The sequence below is a fragment of the Apodemus sylvaticus genome, chromosome 19 (genome assembly GCF_947179515.1).
Source record: "Apodemus sylvaticus chromosome 19, mApoSyl1.1, whole genome shotgun sequence".
In the NCBI taxonomy this organism is placed as follows: domain Eukaryota; kingdom Metazoa; phylum Chordata; class Mammalia; order Rodentia; family Muridae; genus Apodemus; species Apodemus sylvaticus.
In genome coordinates, this window is record NC_067490.1 from 11,678,069 (window position 1) to 11,705,676 (window position 27,608).

General features: G+C 48.5%; 4 protein-coding genes across 5 annotated transcripts in view; 1 reads left to right on the plus strand and 3 right to left on the minus strand.

The window, feature by feature from the left end:
* LOC127670210 (sodium/glucose cotransporter 1-like) overlaps positions 1 to 12,901 on the minus strand; it is a 45,927-nt gene extending 33,026 nt beyond the window's left edge. The window contains exons 1-3 of the mRNA XM_052164587.1: positions 12,773 to 12,901; positions 4,429 to 4,533; positions 2,577 to 2,636 (exon numbers count right to left, since the gene is read on the minus strand). Coding sequence (XP_052020547.1) covers positions 2,577 to 2,636; positions 4,429 to 4,533; positions 12,773 to 12,901 — 294 coding nt within the window. The remainder of the gene's footprint in view (positions 1 to 2,576; positions 2,637 to 4,428; positions 4,534 to 12,772) is intronic.
* Positions 12,902 to 15,444: 2,543 nt separating this feature from the next.
* Vpreb3 (V-set pre-B cell surrogate light chain 3) lies at positions 15,445 to 17,576 on the minus strand. Its single transcript, XM_052164609.1, has 2 exons — positions 17,464 to 17,576; positions 15,445 to 16,682 (listed from the first exon to the last, which is right to left on the minus strand). Exons 1-2 carry the CDS (start codon positions 17,513 to 17,515, stop codon positions 16,363 to 16,365), a joined length of 372 nt encoding a protein of 123 aa, XP_052020569.1. The 5' UTR covers positions 17,516 to 17,576; the 3' UTR covers positions 15,445 to 16,362.
* Positions 17,577 to 22,840: 5,264 nt separating this feature from the next.
* On the plus strand, positions 22,841 to 25,234 carry C19H22orf15 (chromosome 19 C22orf15 homolog). Of its 2 annotated transcripts, XM_052164606.1 has the most exons (7): positions 22,841 to 22,969; positions 23,113 to 23,139; positions 23,499 to 23,585; positions 23,678 to 23,803; positions 24,033 to 24,107; positions 24,171 to 24,340; positions 24,640 to 25,234. In XM_052164606.1, exons 2-6 carry the CDS (start codon positions 23,115 to 23,117, stop codon positions 24,308 to 24,310), a joined length of 453 nt encoding a protein of 150 aa, XP_052020566.1. In that variant the 5' UTR covers positions 22,841 to 22,969; positions 23,113 to 23,114; the 3' UTR covers positions 24,311 to 24,340; positions 24,640 to 25,234. The 2 variants fall into 2 exon arrangements, with proteins under 2 accessions (XP_052020566.1, XP_052020567.1); XM_052164607.1 differs by lacking the exon at positions 23,499 to 23,585 and having other exon boundaries at positions 22,841 to 23,139.
* On the minus strand, positions 25,206 to 27,011 carry Chchd10 (coiled-coil-helix-coiled-coil-helix domain containing 10). Its single transcript, XM_052164608.1, has 4 exons — positions 26,859 to 27,011; positions 26,412 to 26,619; positions 25,464 to 25,611; positions 25,206 to 25,367 (listed from the first exon to the last, which is right to left on the minus strand). Exons 1-4 carry the CDS (start codon positions 26,897 to 26,899, stop codon positions 25,348 to 25,350), a joined length of 417 nt encoding a protein of 138 aa, XP_052020568.1. The 5' UTR covers positions 26,900 to 27,011; the 3' UTR covers positions 25,206 to 25,347.
* Positions 27,012 to 27,608: the final 597 nt, after the last annotated feature.

The window sequence follows — 27,608 nt, forward strand, 5'->3', positions numbered from 1 at the left end:
ATAATCTGTGAACCGTTGGAGTATAAGATCTAAAGCTGCAGGCTCTCCATGACACGGGGCAACTGCGGATAACCCCGGAGGAATCCCAGTGAGGATCCAATACTGATGGTGTGACAGAAGCCAGGGACCTCTGAGGTAGCCGTGGAGCAGGAGGAAGCACAGCCAGTATTGCAATCCGAGGAAAACAATTCTCCAGTCAGCAAAGCCCCAGTGAGTTTACCTTGGAGAGGCAAAGTATGTTTCCCTTCAGCAAACAGGGCCCTGCTATGTTACTGACTTGGTCACCCTGTTTTTTGTCATGTATGAACATCCTAGGGGGTGGTCTCTAAGTCCCCACTGGGCAATACAATCACAATGCATAACAATAGTGGCTATTTCCCAAGGAGCATTGCCACTCAGATAGATTAATGATTGAGCTGAAGACTTCGTAGAAAAATGTTAAAGATATGTATGGTTTTAAAAATTAGGTTAAGGGGCTGGAGAGATGGTTCAGTGGTTAAGAGCACTTAGCATCTTCCAGAGGTCCTGAGTTCAATTCCCATTAACCACATGGTGGCTCACAACCATCTGTAATGAGATCTGATGCCCTCTTGTGGTGTGTCTGAAGACAGCTACCATGTACTTATATATAATAAACAAATCTTTTTAAAAAATGTGAAACTTGGGCTGGTGAGATGGCTCAGCAACCACATGACGGCTCACAACCATCTGTACAGCTACAGTGTACTCATATACATAAAATAAACAAATCTTTTTAAAAAGAATATGAAACTTGTAATCATTATGTGTAGTTGAAACACATGATTAAGAAGTGATTGTGGGGCTGGAGAGATGGCTCAGCAGTTAAGAGCACTGACTGCTCTTCCAAAGGTCCTGAGTTCAAATCCCAGCAACCACATGTTGGCTTACAGCCATTCGTAATGAGATCTGATGCCCTCTTCTGGTGTGTCTGAAGACAGCTACCGTGCACTTACATATAATAAAAAAAAAAAGTGATTGTGACGTGTGTGTGTGTGTGTGTGTGTGTGTGTTTCCTGCATGAGAGATTTCTTTTAAGTATATAAGGACTAAGAGAAAAACTAAAGTGTTTGGAGCCTTGCTTCATCCACCAAGTGTGTGTGCCTGGTTTCCATTACCCCACATCTCCTCCTTGGATGACTGAACTCACTGTTGGAGCCGGCCTCTGACAGACTTTAGACAGACCAGTGAGTGACTCATTGCAATGATCATTTGCAAGCGAAGACTTGATTGGATCTGGGTGTTTCCCCTTTCCCACTTTGTGCTGTCTGCATTATAACCACCTTTTAATTACTGCAACCAATACCTTAGGTATTTATTTTGGCTCATGATCCATGGCCAGTTGGGCCAATTGCTGTGTCCCTGTGGTAGCATCATAGCAAGTGAGCGTGGCAGAGAAAACCATTCACTTGGTGGGCGGAAGAAAAAGAGGGAAGACTGGATTGGAGTACAAGCATTCCACCCAAGGCCAAGACTCCTCACTCTACATCTCTGAAGCTTCTCTTGCTTCCCAGTAGCATCAGGGGATGGAGACTAAGCCTTTAATAGGCCTCTGAGGGATGTTTGTCTACACCACGGTTGTGTGTTCATCTCTGAATTAATGTAATATGGTTTTGTTGACCTTTTCTTTTTTGTTTGTTTGTTTGTTGTTGTTGGGTTTTTTGTTTTGTTTTTTGGAAACAGGGTTTCTCTGTATAGCTCTGGCTGTCCTGGAGCTCACTCTGTAGACCAGGCTGGCCTCTGAACTCAGAAATCTGCCTGCCTCTGCCTCCCAGAGTGCTGGGATTACAGGCGTGCGCCACCACCGCCCGGCTACACCTTTTCTAATACATGTCAACACTTAGTCTCAGACAGCTCTGTCTTTCTTTGACAACACCTTCACTATTTTTACACCTTTGACTTTCAAATAATTGTGTCAAGTTTCTCACAGAGCCCTGCTTTTGCCTCTTGGGTGGAATTTTATCCCGGGAATAGGCCAACTGGGAAGAAATAGCATTTTGGGGTGCTAAGTCTTCTAGTCACTGACACGATGGTTCTCTTCATTTTTCCGCATCTTTTTTTTAAATAATGTTTTGAAATATTTCCTGTAAAAAGCCTTGAAAGGTAAGCTCCTAAGTAAAAAGAAGGTTGTGTCTGTCTGCCCAAGACATTTTAGGAATCTGCAGATTTAGCGGAGTGTATAGCAGGGTCAAAAGACCAACCAAGCCGGGCGATGGTGGCGCACCCCTGTAATCCCAGCACTCTGGGAGGCAGAGGCAGGTGGATTTCTGAGTTCGAGGCCAGCCTGGTCTACAGAGTGAGTTCCAGGACAGCCAGGGTTATACAGAGAAACCCTGTCTCAAAAAAAAAAAAAACAAAAAAACAAAAAAACCACCAAATCCCAAAATACCAATAAATAAATACATACATACATACATACATACATACATACATACATACATACATAAAAAAGACTGACCAAGTGTGATCTATCTGTCATGGTGTTCATGTCCTACACATGCAATATTCACTTTTTAAAAAGATATCATAAACTATAGAGTAACTGATAATGGACCCACCTCAGCCTTGCTATAGATAGGCACAAATATCCAGCCAAGAACAAAGAGCATAAATATAGTCTGAAACCAAGAAAAAAAAAGAGAAGAATTAAATCAGGGGCCCATGTGGGTCAAGGTCATAAGAGAGATGCAGGTTCTACAACTGTCTGATTCCAACCTGGTGACATGTCGCTAATGGGCACATACAGAGGAAGACCCAGACGTGAACCTTTTGACGCCAGAAACCTAGCTTTCAAGCACATTATCCCTGAACGTTTATTAACTTACGGAGTTCCACTCCAAGTTATTTTTTTTTAGCATATTGTTTTTCTACTCCTGGATAAGAATTAAGGTGACTTATGAAGCAATTTTAAAATAATCTAAACAAAGAAAAGAAACTAGTCGTAGTGGAACATATATACAATTCCAGTGCTCAGGACACAGGGGCAAGAGGACAGCAAGAAATTTGAGCATGGGATTAATGTCTCTTATTAACTGATCTATGTAGGGAGTTCCAGGCCAGCCAGGACTGCATAGTAAGGTGCTCTCTCAAAGAAATAAGAAAAAAGAGAAGGAAAAGCAGGGGGAGAAGGGGAAGAAGGGGAGAGGAAAAAAGAGGGAAGGAGAAGGGAGGAAAGAAAAATGTAAAGAGGAAAGAGAAAGAGACAAGGTGATAAAGAAAAAGACATTTTATTAAGTTTGGGCTCCGTAGAAGTATTCTTTATCTCTTATAGTTTATAAGAATATAAAGCACAGTAACTTTCTCATCAGTCAAACGAGACAAATGATTTATATAAATAGGCGAATGATGCAAGATTAATTAATTTATCCCTTGGGCGAATAAGTTCTGTTCACCCAAATCCATCAACTCAAGACAAATCCATCAACTAAATAAATAATCCAGTAACTTTATATGGTTTATAATTTATCTTATGTTGTTTATAATTGAAACATGTGTTTCAAGTTAGAAACTTTGTAGTGACTAGTCCGCCATCTCAGGTTGCTTGGTTGAATCCTTTCTCAATATGTACTCAAGACACAGACGCTCATGTATGTGTGCTTATGTGCACGTACACACACACACACACACACACACACCTGTGCTCCTGAATACCACAGAGAAAGATGCATACACTTCAGTGTGGGACTCTTCTCCCCATCTGACTGATGTAACATTCTTTGAGCACTGTATCCCTATGACCCATGGCACATACATACCCTGTCTCTTGCCTTACTAAGGAGAATGAAAAAGAGCACAATCCTTTTGAAAAACCAAAAACATGGGCTGGAGAGGTGGCTCAGCAGTGAAGAAAACTGACTGCTCTTCCAGAGGTTCTGAGTTCAATTCCCAGCAACCACATGGTGGCTCACTACCATCTATAATAGGATCTGATGCCCTCTTCTGGTGTGTCTGAAGACAGCTACAGTGTAATCATATACATAAAATAAATATATAAATCTTAAGAGGGACTGGAGAGATGGCTCAGCAGTTAAGAACACTGACTGCTCTTCCAGAGATCCTGAGTTCAATTCCCAGCAATCACTTTGTGGCTCGGATGCCCTCCAGTCTGGTGTGTCTGAAGACAGCTACAGTGTACTCATATAAATAAAAATTAATTTAAAAAATTTAAAATAAAATATAATGCATAAAAAAATCTTAAGAAAAGAAAAGAAACACCGAAGACTTGACTCTGTTAATCCACACTTTCCAAGGCATCTTTTAACAGTCACTTAAGGTTAAAAAGCAGGTTTTTTTGTTGTTGTTGTTCGTTTGTTTGGGGTTTTTGGTTTTTTGGGGTTTTTTTGGGGGGGGTGATGAGATGTTTGTGCAATGCTCAAGTAGAGATAGCTTGGTGCAGAAGATATCACTTACGTTCCATTCAAGCGCCCCAACAGCAATTCCTGAAGCTGCGCCTGTGCCAGCCAGGGCCATATAGTGGCCGCTGCCAATGTTTGAAGAATAAATGGAAATGCCCATCTGAAAACCAGAAGACAATTGCATGTCAGAGCCCTGATGTCGATTGTGTTTCCGGGCTGCGAGTGTGGCTCAGCCATACAGCACCTGCCAAGCCTGTGCAAAGCCGGAGTTTCATCCCACGGAACCCACCATTCCAGCAGTTGGGAGGTGAGAGCAAGAGGATCAGAAAGAAGTTCAGGGTTGTAAGTTCAAGGCCGTCCTCGGCCACTAGTGAGTGTCTGCGCACAGAGAACCCCTCTGGTGGAGCTGTGGGTTTGTGGTTTGTAGGTTTGTGGGTTTGTGGAGCATTGCCTATTTCTTTACTTTGTGACAAGGCCTTGTGCATCCCAGAGAGGCGGTCTCAGCCTAGGCTCACAGTACTGACCATCCCAGGAATGCAACGGTCCTACCTCCTCGGTGACAGTCTATTGTTAATCACAGCTGACTCTTCAGCCGTGGGAACCAGATACCATAGATTCTTGGCACAAAGATTCTTGGCGCAAAGCTTCCAACAAATGGTCCAGAAGAATCCGTGAGAGACTCCCAAACTTCTCTCTGAAACCTCACAAGCCAGGCCACCATCTGTCTGCATTAATCTCTTCAAGGTTCCTACAAGACTACCTATTAATCTTTGAGCTTATATGCCATATGCTATATACTATATGCTATATGCTATATATATAACATATATGTGTCCCTTTAATATATATGTACTATATACTATCTTTAACATACAGTATGACGCATGCTTATAAACTATGTTATATACCATATATTATGTCATATAACATTATATATTGTATTATACAATATATTGTTACATATTACATATTGTAATATATTTTACCTTTCATATGAAATACTATATATTATATATGTAGTGTATATATATATACACTACATATGCATTTATAGTAGTGGCTCATATGTGTGTGTGTGTGTCTGTGTGTCTGTGTGTCTGTGTGTGTAAGCAGAGGCCTGGGGAAGTACTGTTTACCCAGAAACCCCCCAAAGCAGATAGATGCTGCCCATGTTTAGCTTTTCTGACATTTCCTTGGGCATCTACAAGAACGTACCTTTCCCCTCTCCCAGTAAGTCCATTCCAATGTGTGTTAACCAACTACAGAGCACTAAATGAAAAACTCGGCCAGAACAAACAAAAGAATACGTGAACACAATGTCATGGGTTTAATTGTACCCTGAAGCGGCAGGAGCGGCAGAGGTAGAGCCATATCTACAGTAACCCTGCTCCTAACGCTTGGCAAAGTGAGGGTTATAGCGGTGGGACTCATATGGGCCTCTGGAGCTGGCTCATCAGGCATGGTGTTTCCTAGAATTAAACAGATAAGAAGCTCTAGATCAGGGCTGGAGAGTTGGCTCAGCGGTTAAGGGCACTGAGTGCTGCTCTTCCAGAGGTCCTGAGTTCAAATCCCAGCAACCACATGGTGGCTCATAACTGTCTGTAATGGGATCCGATGCTCTCTTTCAGTGTGTCTGAAGAGAGTGACAGTGTACTCACATGTATAAAATAAATAAATAAATTCTTAAAAATAAAAATAAACTCTGAAACAAATAAAAGAGAGGCTGTATTAGATCACAACATCAGAGAATCATGCCCATCAACCAATTCCCAGACTTGGGTCCATTTACAGATCCCCAAGGCTCTTTAAGGAGGGAACGTGTCGCAATACCCGAGTGTTTGACAATTAGCCTTCCTCTTACCCTTCCCTAGAGAGATATATGGTCTTTTACTAGGATAACTGTACCTTAGAGACATAAAAACAATCAGACTTCCCAGAGGCTATTGGATACTGGTTCTTAATCAACACTGAATCCAGGAGACCCTAAGAATCATGTGACCCTCCAGTTAAAGTATGGTCTTGCAGAGGTCAGGTGACTGATGGAGTTTTAACTAAAGCCTAGCTCACAGTAGGTACAGTAAGTTGCCAAACTAATCCCGTGGTAACTTCTCCAATTCCAGGATGTATAACTGGAATAAATACACTTAGAAGTTGGCAGAATTCCCACATTGTTTCCGGGACCAGTGTACTGAGGGTCCTTATGGTCTGAAATGCTAAATGCTGTGGGAGGGGAAAATAGTGAACCCAAACCAACGTTGAATCCCTGGAGGAACTGCAGAAATTAGCGTCTTGAAAGATCAGGGACTTGAAAGATGCAGGAGCAGCGGCTTCCACCACATCTCCTAATTCTCCTATTTGACTCAAGAAGGAGTCAGGTCAGTCGCAGACAATGACTATCAGACATGTAATCAGGTAGTGATTCCAGTTGCGGCCATGCCTGGTGTGGTTTCCTAACTGTGCAGATTAATACATCTCCCAGGAACTGTTATGCAGCTATTGATCCAGCAAATGTTTTTTACTCAATACCCGTTCATAAGAAACACCAGCTTACTTTCACTTAATGAGGCCAGCGGTAAACCTTCGCAGTGCTAGGTCAGGGGTATAATAACTCTCCAGCCCCTTGGCAGGAAGTAGTCCAACAGGATCTGGGTTGGCTGTTTCCTCTGCCTAGTATTATCTGATCTACTATGTTGATGACATTATGCTGACTGGCCCAAGTGAGCGGGAGGTAGCCACAACTAGGTTGACTTGCAGGTAATGCATATATATGCATCAGAGGATGGGAAATAAACCCAAACAAAATTATTTCCCCCCCAGGGCACTCCCAGCACAGATGCAGAACTGTGGATGGTCAGAAGTCTCTACTGCTGTGGGGTTTGAGTCAGTCCTCCTGGACAGAATCTCCTTCCAAAACTCTGATAGTTAACGCTGGTTGTCAGCTCAGCTAGACCTGTGTGCCGGCTGGTTTTACGTTAACTTGACACAAGCTAGAGTCACCAGAGAGGAGGGAACCTCGGTTGAGAAGATGCCTCCATAAAATCGGGCTTTAAGCAAGCTTGTAGGGTATTTTCTTAATTAGTAATTGATGAGGAAGGGCCCAGCCCATTGTGGGTGGGGCCACACCTGGGCTGGCGGTGCTGTGGGTTCTGTAAGAAAGCAGGCTGAGCAAGCCATGGGGAGCAAGCCAGTGAGCAGCACCCTCCGCGGCCTCTGCCTCAGCTCCGGCCTCCAGGTTCCTGCTCTCTTTCAGTTCCTGTCCTGACTTCCTTCAGTGATGAACTACAAGGTGGAAGTGTGAGAAGAATTAACCCTTTCCTTTCCAAATTGCTTTGGGTCATGGTGTTTCTAAGACAACCTGGAATCAACCAAATTGAGAGCAGCTGCTCATTCCTTCAAGGTTTTTTTGTTTGTTTGTTTTGTTTTGTTTGTTTTGTTTTGTTTTGTTTTGAGACAGGGTTTTTTTGTATAGCCCTGGCTGTCCTGGAACTCACTCTGTAGACCAGGCTGGCCTCGAACTCAGAAATCTGCCTGCCTCTGCCTCCCAAGTGCTGGGATTAAAGGTGTGCACCACCACTGCCCAACTCTAGGGATTTTCTTGATCAGATTTTTTAAAGCAGGAGGACCCTGGGTGTGAAAAGCGCCTTCTGGCGCAGCGCAGATAAAAGGACGCAGCGCAGATAAAAGGACGTTGGAGAAGGAAGCCTTTGCTGCCTGCTCACCATCACCCCCCACCCCACCCCACCCGTCCCCCACCTCCCACCCCCACCCCCACCCCCAGCAAGTACATCCATCTGTTGCTACTGCATTCTTTTACTAACCAACATCACTAGGATTCCAACACAGACTGAAGGGCTGAGGAGAGGCTCCACGGTTAAGAGCACTAGCTGCTCTTCTAGGCGTCTTGAGTTCAAGGCCTCTAGAAGACCTGGTGGCTCACAACGATCTATAAGGGGATCTGATGCCCTCTTTTGGCCTGAGGATATATATGCAGCAGAGCACTCATATATTAAATATTTAAAAATTCATATTCACCATATATGTATACACCATATACTCATATGCTATATACATATATAACACATATATACAACATATAAATATGCAACATTTATATCATATACATATATGACATATACATATACATCATATATACATATACCACATACATATACAACATGTATGTATACAACATATAAAATGCAACATTTATATCATATACAATATATACAACATATACAACATATACATACACATCATATAAACATGCAACATTTACATATATATCACACACATACACACCATATACAACATATACATATACAACATATAAACATGCAACATTTACATATATCATATACATATATGCTATATGCAACATATAAACATGCAACATTTATATATCCATCATATTCCTATACACTATATATAACATATACACCATATATGTATACACCATATACATATATACCATATACATATATGCCATATGCATGTATGCCATATACATATTCAACCTATACATATACAACATATAAAGCTATCAGCCTGTCCTTTTAGAGGACCTTAACAAATACAATAACCAAAGCATTATTTAGCACACAACGATTCTCCCTTCTACCTCACCCCATGCAGCACCAATCTGTTCCGCAGCACCAGCTGAGGTACACGCCGTTCCTCTGCTCAGAACACCTCACACTCCACTGTCCCGGAAAAGGCAGGGTCCACTTCAAATCCCACTTGGGTAACTCTGCCTTCGAGAGATCTTTTCTGGGTTGCCGTACCCAGCACAAGCAAGCTTGGCTTTTGTCTGCATCTGGCCTGGGCACTTCCCGCTCGGCTTATGTCCTCTCAAGTCGGGCACTGTAACTTGTTCAAATAGGGATATTGGGTTGCCGGGGCGGCCCCGTGGGCCAGAGTGCTTGCTGTTAAATCGTGAGGTGCTGAGTTCAAACCTCAATGCTTGCACAGAAAACAGGTGCGGCTGCTGTGTGACTCTACCCCACCCCAACCCCCAGCGCTATGGAGGGCAGAGACAGGAGGATTGCTGGGAGCTCCATTAGCTGCCAGGCTAGCCCCAGGTTCAGAGAGAGACCTTGTTTCAAGGAAGTAAGTGAGACAAAGGGAAATGGAGAAGGACATTCAAGGCCTGTGCATGTGCACAAAGGAATGCGCATCTGTAAGGCGCGCCATTCCTTCGTTCTGGACTTCCACGTGGCAGAGGTGGGGGGTGGGGGACACCTAGACATTAAAGAAACCACCAATTACAGGGCACACACCTGTAACCCAAGCACTCAGGAGGCTAAAGCAAGAAGATTGTGAGTTCAAGGTCAGCCTGGGATACATGGAAAGATCTTTTTTTTTTTTTAATGAAATTTTGTGTTGTTTTGTTTTTTTAAGAGATACACATTCCCTTTATATTGTGAGAGTTAGCTTTTTGTTTTTTTTCTCCTCCCACCCCCACCTTCCCTTTCTCCCTCTTGCTCAGGCCTTGCTCGCTCCGCCCATGAGTTCTTTATTTTTTTATTTATTATTTATTATTATTTTTATTTTATTTTTTTATTTTTTAAATTTTTTTTTTCGAGTCAGGGTTTCTCTGTGTAGCCCTGGCTGTCCTGGAACTCACTCTGTAGACCAGGCTGGCCTCGAACTCAGAAATCCGCCTGCCTGCCTCCCAGAGTGCTGGGATTACAGGTGTGCGCCACCACTGCCTGGCCCATGGGTTCTTTATTTGTTTCTCATTACAGATGGTTGTGAGCCACCATGTGGTTGCTGGGATTTGAACTCATGACCTTCTGAAGAGCAGTCAGAACTCTTTTTTTTTTTTTTTTTTTTGGATTTGGTTTTTTTGAGACAGGGTTTCTCTGTGTGGCCCTGGCTGTCCTGGAACTCACTCTGTTGACCAGGCTGACCTCGAAGTCAGAAATCCACCTGCCTCTGCCTCCCAAGTGCCAGGATTAAAGGCATGCACCACCATCGCCCGGCTCACCTCCCTTTTTTAAAAAAGATTGATTTATTCATTATACATGCAGTGTTCTGCCTGCAGGTATTCCTGTGGGCCACATAGTTATGAGCCACCATGTGGGAATCGAACTCAGGACCTCTGGAAAAGCAGGCAGTGCTCTTAACCTCTAAGCCATCTCTCCAGCCCGAAGACTGAACCTTTTTTTAGAAAGGAAGGAAGGGAGGAAGTCAGTCATCCAGTTAGTTCTGATTTAGCAACTTCAAACTATTTCAGATTTAAGACAATAGTTAAAGTACTAAACAAGTCAACACAGACACACACACACACACACACACACACACACACCGAGCAGCCCGTCACAGAGTAGCTTACTCACCAACCACCATGCTAGGTTCTGGCCAGCCAGGAAGAAGTCTTTGATTGTCCCGCGACTATGTGACAGTAAGGCCTGCAACAAGAATGCTCTGTTGGGAAACAATGCACGGGGAAATCTGAGGGCGCGCGCTGGTCTAGCTATTCTGCACCTAATTAAATACAAGCCTGGTCTCTCAGCGTTAGTCCGTGGGAGGGGCGCCCCGGTATGTCAGCAGGGAAAGGCAGCACGAGGCAGCCAATGTGTACAATTGGGTTGTGCTCTAGAAGAACACACAAAGTATGCACAGGTGTCTGAGTGTTTGCCCAAGCTCTGGAAAGAACAGAGAAAAGATACAATCTCTGGTTATCGCAGAATGATGACATGGACAAGGGAAGAAAAACAACTCCTTCCTTAAGTCTTTTGTGTACATTTCGCTTGACAGGCTGTGATGGTTTGTTTATGCCTGGCCAGGGGGTGGCCCTGTTGGAGTGGGTGTGGCCTTGTCAGAATGGGCGTGGCTTTGTTGGAGTGGGTGTGCCGCTGTGGGTGTGGGCTTTAAGACCCTCATCCCAGCTTCCTGGGAGTCAGTCTTCTCCTAGCAGCCTTCAGATGAAGATGTAGAACTCTCAGCTCCTCCTGCACCATGCCTGCCTGGATGCTGCCATGCTCCCGCCTTGATGATAATGGACTGAACCTCTGAACCTGTAAACCAGCCCCAACTAAATGTTGTCCTTTATAAGATTTGCCTTGGGGGCCAGAGAGATGGCTCAGCCTCAGCAGGTAAGAGCACTGACTGCTCTTCCGAAGATCCTGAGTTCAAATCCCAGCACCCACATGGCGGCTCACAACCATTTCTAATGGGATCTGATGGCCCTCTTCTTATGTGCGGGAATACAGGTAGGCAGAACACTATATACATAGAAAATAAATAAATCTTTTTTAAAAGATAATATAAAGAAGGAGAGGGATCAAAATATGCCAGATAGCATACATGTTTTATGTCTCCAAGGAGAATAGTAGGGGCAACAGATGTACTGGTTCTCAAATCTTGGCCAGACATGGGTCCCAGCTAGGGCTGAAAATAATCTGGGATGCAGGGAGAATTTCTAATAACAGCACTGGAGGAAGAACCCCAAAATTAATGCTTAAATACTAGGAGCCCCTGCTAAGGTCACCAGGAAATAGACGTCCCATGACTGAAGCCAATGAAGGGAGATATTAATCTCCGTGGAGTTATGCTAAGGATCCTCTTTCCCGCTTAGCACAGAGCCTGTACAGTCGACCCTTGATGTGGATGGGGGCTCAGTTCCTGGAGACTTCGTGAACACTAAAATCTGAGGATACTCAAGTCGGTCATATGTCAGACAGCTTTGCATCTGAGCCTCCTCCTCCTCCTCCTCCTCCTCCTCCTCCTCCTCCTCCTCCTCCTCCTCCTCCTCCTCCTCCCTCTTATCCTTTCAGGATCTGAGTTCAAGTCACAGTAGAGGCCTGTGCCTTGGCGTGCAAGGAGAACTGGTTCCTGGACTCTTTCAGCTCAAGTCCCTTTTTATAAATGTCATATACTATTTGGATGCAACCACCGGTAGGTACATCCTCTAGCCCGCTTTACAATGCCTCTGGATTTATAATTTAGGAATTATAATACGTAAGCGCTGGAAATGAAAGGAATTCTCAGACACTTTGAGCATGATTGGCCAGATCTGCAGCTGGGGAACAGGTGTGTGGATAGAGAGGACGGTGTGTTAGAGCGGCACGCTTGTGTCCATCAATCACAAGCAATACAATGGTATTTCAAAATACCACTCAGGTTTGGGGTTCTAGGGAGCGGGGCGGCCACAGGTGAATTACTTGACTGGTATTTCGAGGCAGGGTGGCGAGGTGGGCAGGTGGGACGGTTGTAGAACATAGGAAGAGGCCGTGGTCCCCAATGGTCTTTGTTAACGTTGGTAGGTGGTGCTTGGTTGGAAGGGTGGGGAGAGGCAGGCAAAGGTGGGCAGGGCCATCCCTTCTGAATGACAATGGTAGGAGGAGGCCGGGTCTCTGCAGGAAGGGTGTAACCCCAGCCCAGAGGTCAGCACATACCCACAGCCCGACGCACACAACCAGCAAGAGGTAGAACGCCATCACCAGCGTGTCTGTGGTGCTGTGGATACTTAAACCCAGGGCGCTCTGGTTCCAGATGAAGCCACGGTAGTTCTCCGCGGGGTCCATGGCAGCGGTTCCGAGACCGGGAAGCACTCGCAGCCAGAACCCCGAACAACGGTTCTGTACCCCGTTCCATCTCTGGTTCGCAAGGCATCCTGGGAAGAGCCACGGTGCGGCCCGGAGGCTCTGCCACCAAATTCTTCCCAAGCGCTCAAGACGGCTTCCCTTGCCAGGTCAGTCCCTCTGCTGTCTCCCCATCATTAGCCACAAGGGATCATCCTCGGCCAAATTTTGGCGCAGGTGGGACTAACGTAGGACGACTGAAGAAGGGTCATTTAATGGTGTCTTTACGAGCCGTATCGGATCCTGGAGCGGAACCTCGAACCGGTGACATCGCGTCTTCATTTTCGGTTTATATTTTGATCATAGTGAATTTTTTGCATTAATTTTAATTAAACTGTGATGTCAAGATGCTATCTGCCTTTGTTTGTTGTTTTGGGTTTTGGGCACTTCTTAAACTGTGTGCAAAACTTACCTTACCACAGCCACAGCTCTGGGTGGCAGAGCTAACCTGAGCTAATCTCAGAAGCGTTTCGCTTTTATGCAGTCCAACTTCTTAAATTATTTATTTTCTCTGTATGGGTATTTATTTTGCCTACATTTATGTCCTGTGTATCACGTACATGCCTGTTGTCCTTCTCAAAACCCTGGAATGGAATTACGGACGTCTTTGAAACCACTCTACGGGGTTGAATTTGATCAAAGTATGTGATACGCATGAGAGCCGCCAGGGGGCAATATTGCACCTGTAGCTAACTTCTTACTCGAAACCCCTCACTTTGTACTAACAGAGGGAGACCTATTAGAGTCTTTCCAAGGATTTACTCTTCCCTAGAAAGAATGGGCCGATTTATCGAGAAAAACATCCTTGAGATAGGGAGTTCAGTTCCTGTTTCTTTTCCCACATTCTAAGACGGCCTGAGAGTGCTTAGATTCCCCACCAGGTGTCGCTGTCTACTCATAAATTAGCACACACAAAAAAGGCCAAGCTTGGTTTGTTTTTTGTTTTGTTTGTTTGTTTGTTGGTTGGTTGGTTTTTTCGAGACAGGGTTTCTCTGTTTAGCCCTGGCTGTCCTGGAACTCACTCTGTAGACCAGGCCGGCCTCGAACTCAGAAATTCGCCTGCCTCTGCCTCCCAGAGTGCTGGAATTACAGGCGTGCGCCACCACCGCCCGGCCAAGCTTGCTTTTTTAAAAGTTATTTATTTGGGTTTTGAGACAGGATCTCGTGGTGTAGCTTTGACTGGCATGGAACTTGTTATTTAGACCAGTGTAGTCGCGAACTCACAAAGATCTGCCTATTGCTGGGACTGAAAACGGAATGACCGCACGCTGCCCCAGATTGCCTTCAGAGGCGAGTTGGCAATGCTTCTGATTCAGCATCGCAAGTGCTTAGAGATCCCCGTGCCCTGCAAACGCTCTGACTTGGTTCTTAAACGTATCTACCAGTGGTGGCAATGACCAATTTACTAACACTGAGAACGTGTGGCAGTGACCTGCTGGAGAGCGAGGAGAGGTGAGATGACCAACGAGTTCTTTATCTGTCCCCAGCCATGTGGTAAATGTTTCCAGACTGAAAATCCAAAGATCTGGAATCCCAAACCGCCCACCTCTCTCGGGAGCTCATACCCCGCCAAAGCCTGGGGACACAGGACAAACGCTGGGCGCAATCAGGGTTTCCAAACTGGAGGCCCGTGAGTAATTGGGGAACCCAATTGGGGAACCTACAGGGTGGGCCAACTGTAGCGCAGGTGGGCCCGGTGGAGTGGAGCGAGGAGGACCAGTGGAGAGGACGGAGAGGGGAGCGCCTAGGCTGGACCCTGCTACCAGCTGGCCGACGGGGCGGAGCCACATCCGGCCCCCCAAGGGCCTGGAGCCCTGCTCCCCAGGTGTCCCTCCCCCCACCCCATCCCGCGACCCAGCAGCACCACCCCCAACAATCTATCCTCCCCTCCCCCAGCCGCGGGCACTTCCGGGACCACTCTAGGCCTCACGGAGGTCTCATCTTCTCTGTGCTCCTGCTTCTGGAGCCTGGCCGCTGGTGGCCTGGTGTCTGTCCCTAAAGCTTGCCCTGGCGGTGGGCACAGCGGAGCGGAGCGCGCGTCGCCCAGAGCGCACAGGAAAATACCGAGGCTGGGAAAAGCGAGTCTAGAGCCTCAAATTACTGCGGAGCCTTCCTTGAGCTAGGCTCAAGATGTTTTTGGTTTTTTTCCAAAGGTAGCCCTGACCAGACCTGAACCCGAGACCCCCCATCCCCCTTATAAGGCCACAAAGAGGTGATGGGGGGTGAAGGGCCAGAAGGTAGTCAAGAGTGTAGGCTAGACCCTCTTGGGTCCCTGTAACCCCCAAACCCGACTTCTGGGTGCTCATCTCCAGAAATGAGGTACTTCTTTGGGACACCAGAGGAGCAGCTGAATTATCTGTTTTTTATGTACGTTTTTATGTGTTTCTTTGCTTTTCTCTGTACTAGGGGTTGAGCCCAGGGCCACTGTTTATACTAAGCAAATACTCTTTCGCTGATCTCACACACACACACACACACACACACACTGCTAGCCCAGGAATTTTATTTTGGTTTGAGACAAGGGCTCACTCTGTATTTATCCTTGGCTGTAGGGAACTCCCCAAGCAGACCAGGCTGACCTTGAACTCCCAGAGATCTACCGGGCTCTGCCTCTGTGAGTGTTGGGGTAAAAAGGCGGTGTGCCACCACACTGGGTCAGGGATGTTTTAGAAAGTTCCAGTCCCACTCGATTCTGCTTCTAACAGCAAAGTTTGCCCCGCAGCCAATCGTGGCACCCCTTGGCCCGTGAGTGCTCGGGTGTGGTTATACCCGTCTGTGGGAAAGCTTCCCCCAGGAAATCAGTAGAACATACTGTCTGGGGGGGGGGAGGGTGCTTCATAATCTACTACCTTCTTTCAGTATCCTCATTTCTGACTGTAGGGGCCCTTCCGAGAACACCTGTCAAGATCATTGGGAACCTGCCCAAAGACTTCAGAAAAGAGACAGGGGCTCCCCTCCCCTCCCCTCCCCTCCCCTCCCCTCCCCTCCCCATCAGCATGAACTTCATGGAGACCCAACAACCAAGAACTATGAGCGTTGGACCACAATCAGTCGTGCAGAACTGGGGGACGGCAAATGTTGGTTCCTGTTCCTCTACCTTCAGGTCACTGGAAGGCCAAGAGAGAAGCTAAACCCCTAAGGGACAGATAGAGACAAGGCAGGCCTGTCCCCTAAGGGTGTCAGGTGTTTCCGCTTTAGACAATGATCAGAATCCCAACCTCCAGGTCCACAGATTTGGCTTTTTTTTTTTTTTAAACCCAGGATCTCACGGTCCTGGGACCGTGGTTGACCCGTCGGATGTTATTAACTGACTTTGCAGAGGAAGGAAAGCAAGACGTAGAGAAAAAAGAGGAGACTCAAGGTCAGGAGGCAGACATGGGAGACAGAAGACATTCAACCCAGCCCTAGGGTTCAGAGAAGTGGGCGATGGAGCAGAAGTAATCGGCGTCATCCTCCGGCAGCACCGGGCTGATAGTGAGTACCCAGGCGTTGTGGGCCACGTCCACCGAAGCTGAGAATCTGTCAGGGATGTCGACGGGTCGGTAGTGTTCCTCTTCTGAGTAGTAGTATAGAAGATGCGGGGCACCTCCTGGCTGCTGCTGATACCACGACACCCCAGTGCCTCCAACCGTGGCGTGCTGGGAATTGATGGTGCAGCTGAGTTGAGCTTCCTGACCCGGGAAGACCAGGAATGCATCAGGCTGGGTCAGGATTGGCTGAAACACTGAAAGATACAGACCCACTGGGGGCTAGCCTGGGCTCCTCCCTACCTTGCTACAAAGATTCTATCAGACCCCCAAAGGATTCCCACTCCCAAACTTTTTCAGAGCCTGGTGCCTTGGGATTTTTGGCCCTGGAGGGAGCGTGGCGGGCCTGGTTCTGTGAGACAGTTTGCTTGATCTCCTGCTCCGTTTTTTCCTCTGAGAATGGAGGCTTTGGAATAAGTGACCCCTAAAATTAGCATTACTGTCCAGTCTCCAAGAAGCCATGTTTAGTTGAGGGCCTAGTATTCAAGTGTGACCTTTCTAGGTCCCCCTAGTACCTACTACGCCCCTTCTCTCTACCCTTACCCTCAATCTAATAACTCTTCCGAACCTCAGCTACAAGGTAACTGCCCCCCTCCCCCAAACCTCCCAGAACGCATAACCAACCTTCATCTTGACTTTCAAACTGCTGGCCACAGGGGATTGCCTTAAAGGCCCTGTGGAGCAGGGGGCTGCCCATCTTTATTAGCTTCCTCTGTGAGAAACAAAGGCAAAAAGATACCCTCTCCTCAGAGACTCTGAAGGACCACAGTCTAAGTGGACCCACAAATTGGGAAACCGAGGTCCACACAGAAAGTAGCTTGCCCCTAGTGCTGAACAGAGCTGCCCGTAGCCGGGTCTCATCTCTACCTCAATGCCCCGCCTAGGATCCACCCCACTTACCTTATTGGTTTGCTTCTTTGCACGGTTCCCAACCCCCAGCTAGTGCCAACCCCCACCCCATTCCTAGGTGTGTCTTACCTGCCAAGAAGGTTCCCATCAGAAGCAGAGGCAGGCAACCAGGGCGGGCCATGACCAGAAGCCAACCTGGAGTTCTGCAGTACTGGGCTCTGGGTGTTTGTGATTCAGGGATGGGGAAGTCTCTGGACCACAATAGAACATGCAAATCAGCCCACAGACTGAAGGACACATGTGTCTGGGGCTAGTGTCAGGCCCCATCTTCTAAATGTCCTGACAACTCAGCCAGCAGGAGACATGGAAACCTTCACGTCCATTTGCAAGAAGTCGGCATTCCCCAGAGAGCCCCTCATACCCTTCCCTAGTCCTCTATCTACCTGTGATGACTGTGATTCCTGCTGTCAACTTGACTGTATCTACTATGCTCTGCCCCACTGAGCCATCTCTCCAGCTCCATTTTGCTACTGTTGTGAACTGTTTTGAACTATGATCCACAATTGGAGGGGTCACCTGTGATCCAGATCTCAGGCTGGAAGACCCAAGTTCCTGACCTGGATCTTGGCATGGAGATCTTGAGGCATAGTGGCCATGAAAAGTTTAGTCCCAGGCAAGGTAGTACACGCCTTTAATCCCAGAAGACTAAGGCAAGCAAATCTGTGAGTTCAAGGTCAGCCTGGGACAAAGCAAGTCCAGGTGTAGTGGTACACAACTTTAACCTGGGCCACACCGCCAGGCGGTGATAGCAGAGATTTTGGGCGGTGGTGGCGCATGCCTGTAATCCCAGTACTTTGGGAGGCAGAGGCAGGTGGATTTCTGAGCTCGAGGCCAGCCTGGTCTATAGAGTGAGTTCCAGGACAGCCAGGGCTACACAGAGAAACCCTGTCTCAAAAAAAAAAAAAAACAAATCCAAACAAACAAACAAACAAACAAAAAAACCTGGGCCACACCTCTAACCTGGGCCACACATTCTTCTGGAGGCCTCCATGAGGACACTGCAAGAAGGAAGCCTCACTCTTCTTCACCTGCTTGCACTGACTGGCCAGCACATCTGTTGGACCTACTTCCACAGAAGAGCAGCGCAAACACCAGCCTCGTGGGACTGAGCGACTACTAGATCCTTGGACTTCCCATCCACAGCTGCCGGTTATTGGGTTAGTTGGACTACAGACTGTAAGTCATCCCGATAAATTCCCTCAATATAGAGAGATTCCATACTTCCTGTGACTCTAGAGAACCCTGACTGATACACAACCCCTGGTAGGGTCTGGATCTAGAACAGCGGTTTTCCAACTGTGGGTCTGTACTCCTTTCAGGGTCGCACGACCCTTTCCTGGGGGTTGCTTTTGTCCATCAGAAAACAGTTCATAACAGTAGCAAAATGGAGCTGGAGAGATGGCTCAGCGGTGACGAGCACTGACTGCTCTTCCAGAGGTCCTGAGTTCAAATCCCAGCAACCACATGGTGGCTCACAACCATTTGTAACAAGATCTGATGCCCTCTTCTGGTGTGTCTGAAGACAGTGACAGTGTATTCACATATATAAAACAAGTAAACCTTTTGTTGTTGTTGTTTATTCGAGACAGGGTTTCTCTGTATAGCCCTGGCTGTCCTGGAACTCACTCTGTAGACCAGGCTGGCCTCGAACTCTGCCTCTGCCTCCCTGAGTGCTGGGATTACAGGCCAAGTAAATCTTTTGAAAAATGTTAGGAGGAAGTATGGGGGGGGAGGTATGGGATGTAGAACAGTTGGAGGGTGGACAGGGTAGGGGGAATAAAATCTGGAGCATAAAAAAATAAATTAAAAATAATGTTATAAAGGATTTTCCAGTATACTTACTTTTAAAATAGCTACGGGAGCATGCCTCTGCCGGCAGGTTAACGAGGGTGACCCCGGCTGACGCCTCCTGTTAAACCTTGTGTCTCCTATCAGCATAATTCTGCCATCCAGGGAGAGCGACCCCGGTTAACAGCTGCCAAGGAGAAGCAGCTGTGGTCTGTCTCGTGATAACTCTGGCAACAATTTTACATCGGAATCTCCCTATTTGTCCAGCAGCCAAACCTTAGGATTTCAGTCTCTGTAGAACATGACTAATTGCTCCAAATGTACACTGGGGCCGTGAAACTATATAAGTTAAAGGGTATTTCTGTTGGAAACTGGGCCCCCTTTTGTACATTAGCTGGAACCAATCGTACGCTATTATTACAGAGTTGTCCGGTTGTTGATCCCCGAATGTGGTGATTTCTCACTGGGAAGGCACATTAATTCTGTAACATCATGAATCAAGACCATCTGGGCTCCTGTACAAAACAACTAACAACAAGAAAGTATTGTGAAAGCTGAAGTAATCAGAGTCACAAGCACCCCGCTGAGTTGTGACGTGTGTTTCCGTGTGCTTTTTTTTTTTTTCAGATGGAAATAGCTAGGTTAACAAAAAAGCGTTTATCCGGAAGGCAAAGTGGGCCAGTGGGGCGCTCTAGGGAGGACCCAGACCCCTTCTTACCCATCCAGAGATGTGCCTGCCTACAGAAGGCAGAACAAACAGCTTAGCCACGGGGTACTATGGATTCTGACCCTTCTGACCCTATGGATTCTGGTGGAAGTTCCTGGAGAAGAGATGGAACACAGAAGGAGAGGGACGGGAGGAATATGAAAAGGAAAGATTGAGGAATAGAATAAAAAACAAAAAAAACAACAGGGAAAGGGGCTCTGGAGAGATGGCTCAGTGGTTAAGAGCACACACTGCTCTTCCGAAGGTCCCGAGTTCAAATCCCAGCAACCACATGGTGGCTCACAACCATCTGTAATGGGATCTGATGCCTTCTTCTGGGGTGTCTAAAGACAGCTACAGTGTACTCACATATAATAATAATAAATCTTAGGGCTGGAGTCAGCAGGGTCAGAGTGAGCAGGGGTCCTGAGTTCAATCCCAGCAACCACATGGTGGCTGAACAGTGTACTCATATACATAAATAAATAAATCTTTTTTTAAAAAAATGTAATAACCACAGAGGCAACCACATGATGGCTCACAACCATCTGTACAGCTACAGTGTACTCAATTACATAAATAAATATATCTTTTTAAAAATGGAATAACTGGTGGACTCAAAAGGGGGGTGGTGGAGCAGGGCAGTGGTGGCGCACGCCTGTAATCCCAGCACTTGGGAGACAGAGGCAGGCGCATTTCTGAGTTCAAGGCCAGCCTGGTCTACAGAGTGAGTTCCAGGACAGCCAGGGCTACACAGAGAAACCCTGTCTCAAAACACCCAATCCCCCCCCCCAAAAAAGGGGCGGTGGGGGACGTTAAGAGTGAAACATAGAACATAGAAAGGACTGGGAGGAGGAGGAAAGAGAGAGATGGGAAAGTATAGGACAGTGAATGCTGACTAGCATTGCTGATAGCTGGGATTATAGCTCAAAAGCAGGGCACGTAGCATCCATGAGTCCCTGGATACAAAAGAAGTGTGTGTGTGTGTGTGTGTGTGTGTGTGTGTGTTTGTGTTTTGGGGGCAGGGGGAATAACAGGGACACTAACAAGTTTCAAGAAAGAACAAGTAGGTACCAGGAGCAGCAGAGCCAGCTAGAGACAGAAAACAAGACAACGCAAACCAAGTATACAACTGGAAAATACACACGCACTCTCCTGTAAAACTGAGCACACGTTCACACCAGACGACCTGCAGTTCTTCCTGTGACATTCCCAAGAGGTAAAAACTGCTCCCACAAGCCCTCAAAGACTCGTAGACAGAAATCTATGTAACTTTTCATCATCTCTCCAAATTCCAAAGCAGCAAATGAAGACAATGAGTGAACAAACTCCTCAACTCCCAGAAGGCAGAGCAACCCTCAGCAAGAAAAAAAAGGGACGCAAATACAGATACCAACAACGGATCAGGTCTCAGGAAGAATGCATGTACCACATATGCTCTGAACCCGCTTATGGGACACCATGGCAAAGACCGCAGGAGTCGGCCGTGGATGCCAGGGAGGAGGGGCGATCATACGAATGTGAAAAGCAGGATTCCCTAAAGATGAAGGGGATTTGGGGGACGAAGGTAACATTGCAGAAGGGCTCCGCATGCTGTATGTGTGCAGTAAGGGCAAGCCGGGGACTGTCCACAGAGGCTTGAAGCTAGAGGTTTTTCAAAGGTGAAACGGATTACGTAAGGTATTTTGAAACAATAATCCTTGGCTACAAGGATCAATAACAAGGGTGGCCCCAGTCCAAGACTAAACACAGTTGCTGGGTGGATGGCCTTGCAGGAGCATTTCTGTGAAGTCCTGGTGGCCTTTGTGCAGAGATGTGGTTGTGGCAGGCTTGTGGTTAGCTTTCGTCATTAGACACACATGTATAAAGTCCCCACCAACAGCCACCCAGGTTAGTTAGGGGAGGAGGGTGGAATCTAAAGACCTTTCTTTCTTTGTTTCTTTCTTCCTTCCTTTTTCTTTTATATTTTATTTTTTGGGTTTTTTTTTTTTTTGGTGTTGTTGTTTGTTTTTCTTTCTTTTGGGGGGGGGGGTTGAGACAGGGTTTCTCTGTGTAGCCCTGGCTGTCCTGGAACTCACTCTGTAGACCAGGCTGGCCTCGAACTCAGAAATCTGCCTGCCTCTGCCTCCCAGAGTGCTGGGATTACAGGTGTGCGCCACCACCTCCTGGCTTGTTTGTTTTTCAAGACAAGGTTTCTCTGTGTAGTCCCGGCTGTCCTTGGACTCTGTATTCCACACTGGCCTTGAACTCACAGAGATCTGCCTGCCCCCACCTCCCGAGTGTGTGCTGGGATTTAAGGCTTGCAGCCCTGTGGCCAGCTAAGGGCTTATTTTTAGTCTCACAATTTCTGAGGGTCACCAATGGGAAGGGATGATGGAAATGCTCTGTATCCTGCATGTAGTCCTTTTTTTTCTTTTTTCAAGACAGGGTTTCTCTGTGTAGCCCTGGCTGTCCTGGAACTCACTCTGTAGACCAGGCTGGCCTCGAACTCAGAAATCCGACTGCCTCTGCCTCCCAAGTGCTGGGATTACAGGCTACAGGCATGCGCCACCACGCCCGGCTTGAGGCAAATCTTATAAAAGACAACATTTAACTGGGGCTGGCTGACAGGTTTAGAGGTTCAGTCCATTCTCATCATAGCAGGAAGCACGGCAGCGTGCAGGCAGGCAGGGCACGGGAGAAGGAGCTCAGAGTTCTGTATCTTCATCCAAAGGAAGCGAGTGGCAGACTGCCTCTCATGTGGCTAGGAGGAGCTTCTCCGAAGCCCACCCTGACTGTGACACACTTCTTCCAACAAGGCCCTGCTTCTTCATAGTGCCACTCCCTGGGCCAAGCATGTTCAAACCACCACATAAGGACTTCAGTCTGGAGCCTGGGCTATGGGTCTGACCAGATCTCCACTGGAAGGCCCGCCCCTGTAGGTCCGGTTACCAGGATACTGGGGATAAAAGCATTTCCTGCCTAGATGTCTTGGCAGCTCCCACTGCCATGGAGACCACTGGAAGCAGAAGGAGCTGCTGGCGCCCAGAAAGCTGCAGAAGAAGCAAGCAGTCAGTGGGCTTGGACTAGCTGAACCAGTAGGTGAGCAGGGGCTGGACCAGAGAGCCAGGAGCCAAGTCGACCTAATACAGCAAAACTCACACACACAGTTCCTGTGTGGGCACTGGAAAAGGAGCAGGAGGAAGAGGTTCACAGCTCCTTGATCTGTCTCCTTCCTTCTACAGCCATGTTTGTCACTGTGATGTTTGGAGGTAAGCAGAGACACCCCGCTCCCCCCATCCCTGAACATAGTAGCCATACTCAGGAGCTATGTCTCCCTCTACCCTAGAGACCTAGAAAGGCAGGGATAGACTGGGAGGGGGGTGGGTAGTTGAGAAAGCTATTCTCAAGAGGAAAGGACAAGAGGCAGGGCCAGAGTCTGGGGAGGACTTCGGTTGTGGTCCCCAACCCTCTATACAGCAAGAAATGGGACGAAAGAGTGCAGTTTGAGCATTCGCTGAGGCTGAGTCTTTGCCCCATAATCCTAGTGGCTTCTCTGGGCGTGGGGTGGAGGGCCTCTCAGTTGGAGGAAGCTGTCACTTCTACCCACTCATCTCTGCCCCTCCCTTAGCTGGTTGCCAGGAGCTGGTGAACCCCTGGTGCAGCCTGGTAAACTTCATTGTGCATCTGAAACAGAAGGCCCAGGTCCCCCCAGAAAGTGAGAAGGCCTGGGGGGCCTGGGGAGGGGAGGGAGGGCTTAGGGTCCCATGCTAGGATATTGCCTGTCCGTGTCCTTCCATGTCTTCCCAGTAACCATTGCCCTCCTGGCTGAAGACGGGCACTTGGTGAAGTTAGAAGAGGAAATCGCCCAGACCCCTTCCATGGCCTGTTCCCTGTTACAGGAGCAAGGGACCTATGTCCTGGTACAGGCCATTAGTAAGTGGGGTTCAAGACTCTCCTTTGCAGCTGCTACACTATAAGGGAGGGACAGGACCGTAGGCCACAGACCAACTAAGATCCTGTTTAGCCTCAGTCCTGTCCCCAACCGCCCCTATCCGATGCTTGTCCTAACCCCTAATCTGGGCCAGGAAACAGAAACAGAACAAAGGGTATTATGGGGACCAGCAGATGGTCTAGGGCCCTTTGTCCTCTCTGTACTCTGTAGAAGGAAAAGATGGGACCCCCACACAATATGAGTCGCTACTGGACAACCTGGATGACCAATATCCAGAGTTAGCAGGTGAGTGTTAAGTTTGGGTGGGGACACATCTACCCAGCTCTCACCAATTCCTGGGCCTTCCAGAGGAGCTGCGCCGGCTCTCAGGCTTCCCAACCACAAGCAATGGTCAGAGAAGACGCACGGGCATTCGGCGTGGCCACCGGGAGCAAGGCCTCCCTTCAAGGTCTCGAAGGGTGACCTCCTTATCATCCAGAAACCGATAACTGAAGCCAGAGCGGCCAGGTCCAGAAAAGGTAGGGAAACCCAAGAAGATGCAGGAGGGAGCTCCTTTACTGAGAGGCAGACATTGGTGCTGGGAGAGATATAGCTTTCATACACATACACACCCAGAAGAGTACACATTGTACTAGCGATACACCCCACTGTACCGCCGGATATAAGCATCCTAAAGGCAGAAATGCTCTGAGTTTTCTCCGGCCTAGCACATAGTAGGTGCTCAGTGCATAGCTGCTGTCTGAACCCAGGGACCATAGCGACCGTGTGATAAAGCAGTGTGAGCTGGGGTCTGAAGGGCCCAACTTCCATCCGGCAGGTCCTATGACCCGGCACACCACAGCCAAGCTGGACTCGAATCCAAGGCGACTGGCCCTGACCTCTGCTCTATGGTGAACTGCAAACAGACAGCAATCCAGCAGCATTCCTCTTTCAGAATCTGGCGTTACTAAGACGTTGCATCAGCGAGAAGGGAAAGGTCACAGACAGGATGTGAGAGCCCCCGCCTCCCCCCCCACCCCATCTGAGTGCAGAGAAAAGGATCCAAGGACAAAATAAGAAGAGAGAAGGCACAGATGTTCCTGTGGGCAGAGATATAGGCTCCTCTTGAGGTTTTAGGTCCCAGGGAATCACTTTCAAATGCCTCTCCCCTCTCCCCACCTAGGAGTGTCCTTGGTTATCCACAATGCAGATAACAGGGTTCCTCCCACCCCACAGGTTGAAGGACAGCCCAGGGTTACATAACAAGATCCCCCCCCACACACACACCTCCTCTCTCCCACCTCCACAAAGATGAGGCATAGCACATTAATGAGACAGCCATTCCCCTATCTCCCCTGATCCCGCCTCCCAGCAGACAGGGTAGTAAGTGGGAACGCAGCAGGCTGTGGTCTAAAGTAAACTCTTTAATTGAACATTTATGTCTCCGTGGGGTGAGAATTGTCCTTCCTTACTCCCAAGTACAAGGACCATCTCTCCATCAAGCTGTCGGTGAGGGGGTTAGGTGGTGAGCAAGCCTACAGCCTCTTCAGGGCAGGGAGCTCAAACCTGTTGGGGGAACCACAGCACAAACCGCTGATCAGCCGGCGGGTACCGGAGGGACAGCCGCCTCCCACCCCCACACGCGCCAGAACAGCTCCTCACCGTGATTGTATTTGCACTGTTTGAGGGCCTCGCTGAAGCCCTCACACAGGGTCAGATCGCTCTGAGTGGTGGAGCAGTCCAGGAACTGCTTGATCTCATAGGAGCAGGGCCCCATCTGCAGGGGGTGAGAGGCGGGACGGGCAGGGGCCTGGGAAGAACAGAAGAGGCAACTGTCAGCTCAAAGGTGGTGCCCTCAATTAAGGGCCAAAGCTGGAGGCTTCCTGCCTCTCCCAACTCCCTAGCCCTAGCACCCCCAGGATGAATGAGTACCCGTTTAGCCTCCCAGCTGCATCCCCAGTGAACCAGCGGTTCTCTAAAGGCCGCTCAACAGATACAGACGGGGTTGTCTTTCTGCCTCAAAACGGGCATGCTGGGCCAAATGCAGGAGGGGGAAAGAGAAGGCTCTAGAAAAAGCTGTCCACCACACGTGTTCAGAGTGTAAGCCCTACCCCAAAGTTACAGCACATTCCTGGCTCACCACCCGATTTCTCTACACTGCTAACTGGCATTTGGATTGGGCTCAAGATTGGCCGGGAGCGGCAGCCACCCTTGTGGGGCACAGGTCACCAGGGAACAGATACCACGAAGGCAGGCTGAGCTTTAGTGAGAACGAGGGCTTCAGGAAATACTGAATCTCTCCCCGCTCCACTAGGGTCAGGCGCCCTTGGACAAGTCTTTGTGCCCTTCTGAGCTTGAGTGTTGTCCCTCTTAAAAGATCTAATGGGTGTCAGTCTCCGACAGTCAGATATTTTGCCTTTGAATGAGGGCTGGGGCGAGCTTTCTAGCGAGTGCAGTAGATTTAACGACCATGAGGCTTAGGACCCTCAAAATCCCGGGCCTGACACAACTCTGAACATATTGGGTCACTCCTCACTGGACACTTAAGCATCGCCTTCTGCAACCAGGAGCCAATCCTGCCTCCGTTTCCCTTGAGCCCTCCCCACTCACCTGCTGGACCGCAGGCTGGGCAGGCTCTGAGCTGCCCCCACTGAAGGCACTGGTCAGGGCGCTACCCATGACGTGCCCTACAGCTGAGCCCACGGCTACGCCTGCGGCGGTGGATGCCATCTGAGCCATAAGACCCGGCTGGCCTGAAGAGGCAGGTGCGGGGGCGGCCGCCGAGGGTGGTGGGTGCGCAGGAGGGGGCGCTGGGCGGCTGCAGGAAGCAAGAGGAGAGAGACGGGTTTAATGCTCCGGGAACAAACCCCTCTACTCCAGGTACCCGGGCGACCCTCATCTTAGACTCGTGCTTCTGCGTCCCCGTCCTCCCGTCCTCCCCGCCCCCCATCCCAGCCAACATGGCGCAGCAGACTCCAAGGTCATTCTGCGGACGCCCTTGGGAGGGTACCTACGTTTCCTTCACCGGTCCCCACGGGGTCCCTGTCTCCTTCTCACCTGGCCGGCCTGGCAGCCGCACTGCGGCTTCCCCGAGGCATGACAGCGATGGAATCAAATTGGAGCTGAGTAAGAAGCGTGGACTGTCGCAGTCGCTCAGTGCGGGGCAACTAACGCGGCAGCTTCCCGAGAGTCAGGTGGAATGGGCGGGATCTGGGGGCGGGGCCTCTTGGACACGCCCACAAACTGGGTGTGGCCAAAGCTCGGCCTTCCAGTAACCTCCTGGATTTAGGGCTCCTGAGCCTTCCCGAGGCAGGGCGGAGCTCCGAGAGTCCTAGGATGAGCAGTCAGCTTTGGAAAGCAGAAGACTCAGGCAGGGGCGGGCGAGGGCAGGTCTTTCTGTTAGGAGCATCACAGAACCCAAGCGGAATAGGGTTTTGCCACAAGCCCAGGAGGGAAGAAAGAGGCACGTGGACCACCAGCGGAGAAGGGAATGGAGACTCTAGGCCAGGCTGTGTTCTGTAGAGTCCCATCACAAGACAGTTATTTTCAATAACCATCCCAGGATCACCAAAGGCCTTTCCCTGACCTCTGGAACTCGGTTTTCATAGTCTTTTCCTCAGAGACCTTGGCTGGGATCATGCCATAACCTCTGGGGAGATAAAAATTAAAAGAGCTGGGTAATCCAAGCACTTGGGGGGACATAGGTAGGTAGATCTTGCGTATTCGAGGCCAGCCTGGTCTACAGACCAAGTTCCAGGGCTACATAGAACTGTCTTCCACAAAACAAAACAAAATATAGCAAATACT

Coding starts and splice junctions, on each gene's coding strand:
- C19H22orf15 (XM_052164606.1), top strand. CDS start 23,115: ATGTTTGTCACTGTGATGTTTGGAG. Junction 23,140..23,498: donor TGTCACTGTGATGTTTGGAG/GTAAGCAGAGAC, acceptor CCCCTCCCTTAG/CTGGTTGCCAGGAGCTGGTG. Junction 23,586..23,677: donor GGCCCAGGTCCCCCCAGAAA/GTGAGAAGGCCT, acceptor ATGTCTTCCCAG/TAACCATTGCCCTCCTGGCT.
- Chchd10 (XM_052164608.1), bottom strand. CDS start 26,899: ATGCCTCGGGGAAGCCGCAGTGCGGCTGCCAGGCCGGCCAG. Junction 26,620..26,858: donor GCGGCTGCCAGGCCGGCCAG/GTGAGAAGGAGA, acceptor TGCTTCCTGCAG/CCGCCCAGCGCCCCCTCCTG. Junction 25,612..26,411: donor CCCAGCCTGCGGTCCAGCAG/GTGAGTGGGGAG, acceptor TGTTCTTCCCAG/GCCCCTGCCCGTCCCGCCTC.
- Vpreb3 (XM_052164609.1), bottom strand. CDS start 17,515: ATGGCCCGCCCTGGTTGCCTGCCTCTGCTTCTGATGGGAACCTTCTTG. Junction 16,683..17,463: donor GATGGGAACCTTCTTGGCAG/GTAAGACACACC, acceptor TGTATCTTTCAG/TGTTTCAGCCAATCCTGACC.